The sequence below is a fragment of the Xiphophorus hellerii genome, chromosome 18, assembly GCF_003331165.1.
Source record: "Xiphophorus hellerii strain 12219 chromosome 18, Xiphophorus_hellerii-4.1, whole genome shotgun sequence".
NCBI classification, from domain to species: Eukaryota; Metazoa; Chordata; class Actinopteri; order Cyprinodontiformes; family Poeciliidae; genus Xiphophorus; species Xiphophorus hellerii.
Genome location: NC_045689.1, coordinates 7766389 through 7771584, shown reverse-complemented (window position 1 = coordinate 7771584; position 5196 = coordinate 7766389). Strand labels below are relative to the sequence as shown.

The 5196-nt window shown below is 38.7% G+C and overlaps 1 protein-coding gene across 1 annotated transcript in view; it reads left to right on the top strand.

Moving 5' to 3' along the window:
* The window catches only part of tenm4 (teneurin transmembrane protein 4), a 222679-nt gene that overhangs the window by 82074 nt on the left and 135409 nt on the right, over positions 1-5196 (top strand). Inside the window, 1 exon segment of the mRNA XM_032545202.1 lies at positions 3735-3956. Coding sequence (XP_032401093.1) covers positions 3735-3956 — 222 coding nt within the window.

Sequence of the window (5196 nt, the reverse complement as noted above, 5' to 3'; positions counted from 1 at the left end):
ATGCTTTCTGACCGAAGCCACGCCATAGTAAGTTAAAATCAGCAATAGAGTTAGTAATACTGAAAACTAAAAAACTGAAACCATCAGTGAAATGAATGTTCTAAAGAATCTCTTCCTGATACAAAAATAGCAAAGGAAGGTGTGCAATAATAAATTTGACCCTGTTGTGGGTGATATACTATTTTACACATGTAAATCAACATGGTTGAGTTTAGCACTTTAGCATTAGCTTCTGTTAAATACAAGATTGGTACAGCATTTAAGGTTAGCGCAATTAACTTTATTTTTATTTTCAGTTCTTTGATGAATTTTAATTCATTTGAGTTACAACAGCATTTAATTTCCCTTTGGGATCAATAAGGTATTGTTGAGTTTGACTTTAAATTTTTAATTAATGGTGCCTACTACTGCCCAAATCAAATGCAAAATTTGCTTTTATCTGAAAAAATTGTTTACTTAGCAACAGTCCAGACATTTTTCTCCTTATATACCAGAAGCTGCTTAACACAAAGAATACCGTATTTGTGGTTCATTTCCTACATAAGTCTGGAGGTGGTTGCTCTTCAAGTGCCGATTCCAGTCCACACATTATTAATCACTTCCAAAGTATTAAATGGGCTTTGCTTCCAATTCCCTAAAATAATTAGTTACTGCTGTTGCTTGTGTGCCATTTTCTGCTGCACTTTTTCCTTCCACTAAACTATTAATATAAAATTGACATTGTTTTTTTTTTTAATTATTATTTGTACTATGTTGTCTAATTTAAGGCAAAGCAAGGTATTTTTAATGGTAAATAGAATAAATCAGTTCATATGCTTAGTTTTTACTGTAGTGTGCATTTTTTGGCGATATTCCCAGAAGGAAAAACATTAGTTAAATGCATGCATCACCTCTGCATTGCCTTCAGGGAAACACAAACTAAAAAAAACAAATGCTCTGATGTCATTAGCAGGCTATTCTTTAGCCCAAAGATCACTGTCAGATTTATTTGTCTGTGTATTCAACTGGGTGGCTAACAAGCTAATCAATTCGCTAAATACAGTGGGAGAAGATCGGCGTTTACACAGGATCCCCCACCAGTCAGTTAGAGGCTCTTCTCAAAACTGTCAGAAATGAAAGCAGTGCACGGTTCAAGGGCTTCTAAGTAAAAGTTCCTCTTCGCAGCTGTAATACAGTGAGTGAAGGCGAAAGCAATTAACTGTGGCAGGTGGAGAAACTTCTCTGGCCATCTTCTCTCCTCCTGCGCAGACACAGTGTCTCGCCTTAGGTTGCACGTGGCTTGGGCATGAACTGGCCGAGGCAGCATTAATTAAACACAGGGAGACAGTCAAACCTTTGTGCGCGAGACTAACGGCTGCAGGACTTAACTACCTTGACCTCATTTAGGTTAAGTCTTTGCCTGTTTTTAGTGGACTTTAATAATTTTTTCGTCCCAATAATGAGTAGTCTGAGCGAGAGGGGGAGAGAGAAATAGAGAAACTTTCACGTCAAGAAGAAGAGTCTCGTTACTTTCTAACGGCGGCAGATGAGAGCATGTCGAGAGGGTTCAGCAGTGTTGCTGTTTTGACACAAATTAATGAAGTGCCTGATATGTATCCGAGGGAAACAGGGAGCGACAGTAAAAATGCCTCTTCCTCTTGTGGCTATACATTAGTTTACATTCAACAACAGCAGTGTCACGGTCATTAACCCACAGCAGGGCTGCTGTGTCCCCGTGCCCATTAAGCATTAGACAAACTGAGAGCTGAATTGGAGTGTCTGCTGAAGCTTATGTAAAGCACAAACTGTGACTCTCTGTGGCAGTGGACATTTACAGCTTGTGTAGGGCTGCGCCTGATATGGTAATATCACTAATTGCTGCCTAATTAGATGCGAGTCAGTGAGTCGTGTTTTAATACTCTTCGGGGATCGTTACTGAAGGAGGAGAAATTCATCACTTCTGATGAATGACAGTCGGGTCAGCAGGAATTTTAACGTCAAGACGGAGGGACTGATGGGAAGATGCAGGAGAGCTCAGAACTAATGGGTTTTTCGCGCCGTAGTCGTGTTACTTAAGTAGAGTCGTTTTCAGCATGGTGCAGAGCTGCTTCAGAAGTTAATCACACATTAATACGGAGCTCTATGTGGAGATTTACCATTGACTAACAGCGTGAGATTGAAACCAATAAGCCTTAAAAGAGTGAAAATCTAAGTTTCATAATGGCAGAAAGAAGCTGCTGATAATCACGACTGCAAATTATTTATGATGTGCTTTTAAGTCGGGGTGGGCAGTGTGAATCGCCGTGGGGTGTAGGTATCTGACAAGAAGGAAAACCGTTAATTTGGAGGAAATATAAAGGACCGGTTCATGCTGGAGTCATGTTGTGGTTTTTATAGTGAGCACCTTACAACAAGTGGCTCACACTCCATGTCAACGAGATTATTATTCATACAGCATACTCCAAAAGTAATTGCTGCCCGTGGTAAAAATAATTTTAAAAAAAGCCTCTAAATAAATTAATCTTATATATTGCATTAGACTATTGTTACAGAAAAGTAAACAAAAAAAAATCCAACTTCTAAATTGAGGTCATTTTGTCCCTTCGCTATTTTATACTTTTGTGTTCTGGTTTGTTAGTTTTTGATTTATTAAATGCTTAAAAAGAAAACCAAAGACCAATAGAATAATTTAGCTTTTTTGGTTATTAATTTTGAAGGGGGTGAGGGAACCCTAAGCAATCCAACAGCATCTTCAGAGCAATCAGATGTTTGTTGGGATCGAATGATTTTCAATTCTTCTTCAACACATTTAGCCAAGACACAGATGAATACATCATCATCATCATCATCATCATCATCATCATATTTTTTAAACACTTTATTGACACCTAAAATAGCTAACTTGGCATCATCTACCCCAAATAACAGCTTCTACAAGAGAGAATGTTGTGGCTAGTGCAACTTATTAGCACATCATCATGTTGCAACAGAACCAGCTTCTCTTTGCTCAGTTAAAAGATTCTGTTCAATGAATCAATGTCTGGTAGCAGGTTAGTACCATCACTTAAGACAGATGCATGCTTTGCATAAGTAGAGTACTGACTACAATAAAGAAGCTCAAATATTAGTCAGCACAAAAACAGGATGCTTAAAGGAACTGTATCCAACAAGGCTGGAAGAGAACCTAACTAAGTCACTGTTAGGGAAGAAAAGGCGCCATCTTGAGTTTATCAAGTCTTCTTAATAACCACCGATTTTAATGTTACACATCTTTACACCGCTGCAGTTATATTCTGGAAAGCACAAGCAAAATTATGTATTTTTAAAAGTAAGCAATTTACTCAAAGTTAATATAAGTGTATGTTGTTCTTGGATCTTAATTTATTTATTTTTGTCTTTTTTCTTCCCGTTACATTGGAGCCAGACTTTTTTTTTTTTTTCACGCAGACAGACATCTTAAAAAGGTGTTTTATAGTTTTTGTGTTTTTTCAAGCGGTGCCAGGCATATGCCTTCTCTGTTCACTCTCAAAGTCATTTTGGTTGTTTGTATTGTTCTTCCCAGCTGGAGTGAGGTGGCAGAGACAAAGGCAGATGTGTCCCTGTTTGTTTTTGAAGTGTCAGAGTTAAGTCTTGCGTGTACGCCGGGGTGTGTAGGGGTGCGTGTGTGGGTGTGTGTGTTCTGCTTCTGTGTGACGATGCCTGTGTTTGGGTGTTTCATTTCCCCCCCATGTGTTGTCTCTGTTTGTGGTCCACAGGTCCTCCGCTGCATTGTTCATCTGCCTCCTCCTCCCCTGTTGAGCAGCTCCCATACCCTCCCCCTTCCATTGCAGCCAATGAGAACCACGGGAGGTTGCTAGGTAACAGTGCGGCTCAGCCAGCCCAGGACTCTGACTCTGAGGATGAGTTTGGCCCCAATTCATTCTTAGTTAAAACTGGCTCAGGGAACCTGTATGCTCCTTCCGCTGCAACTGCTGATGGTGAGTTGGTTTTCACACTTACTGTTGCTTTCTGGAGCTCAGCCTGCCCCCCACACACACACACGCACACACGCCTGGATGTGTTGTGTTACAGGTCATGCAGATGGCTACGGGCAAGATAATGTCCTTCTTCTTCTTTTTTTATTTATTTAAGCACCTTAAGAGAGAGCTGAAACTTTGAGTCGATACGTAGCCTCAGGAAATGAGCAGAACTCTCTGAAGTGAGGTCGGAAAAGTTCACAGCAAAGCGATGGGCGATTTTGGTTGAGCAGGAAAGATTTGTCATTGATATTTCTGTTGGGTGGTTTGGATAGGAAATAAGTGAGAAAAAGTTATAACATACTAGGTGAAAATGTCAGGCTCTTGTAACTCACAAGTGTAGCATCTTCTCTTCTGAGTTGTATAAAGTTTCATGGACTCCCTGTGCGGTTGCTCATTAAAAAACATCAGCTGTTTTGTTTTTTTTATGTTGAAATGCAGACTCCTGCTGATACTGTAACATTCATTCAGACTGACAGAATGACATTTCAGCTCAAAGTGCTAACACAGTGTTGACAGTTGACGAAAACAAAATCTGATTGTAAAGCTGTATGTTTACCAAGTAGGAAGCTGAAAGTGTCATAAATGATATCAGCAGTTAACTTACTGATTTAAGTCTGAAGAGGACGTTCTTGAGCGTTCAGACATGATAGCTTTTTAAAGGAGTAAAACTGTGTTTTTGATGTATATTTCTTACTTCTTGTTGCTATATTCTAAATTCATCAACAGATTGAGAGATTAGAAGAGTTATCGATGATGATTAAGGAGAACTTTACACTCACTGATGTTATGTTCTGTTTTACTAAGAAAAAAATATTTCAAACAAAAATTTTGGCGATGCACCGGTCAGGCAGATCTTTGGCTAATACCGTTTCACGTTTGTCTTTAATGTCTGACATGGTGTCAGACATTAAAGACTAGCTGCATATTTTCTCTGCAACTCTGACTAGTTGCATATTTTCCTCTTAAATTACTCAACACATTAAAGAAAAAATATTTGCAACTAGAAGTGTAGAAACTACAAGGTTATTCATTAAATATTATTAAAGCATATGTTGCTTTTCTCCATCAAACTTTTACAAATCTCAGAAGATAAATCAAAAAAGTTTAAGCTCTTAGTCTTGATGCTTTCATACTAATAATTCTAAATTCAGACTTTAACAGCCTGTACTGGAAGCCAGTAATGGGAAACTGATGATTG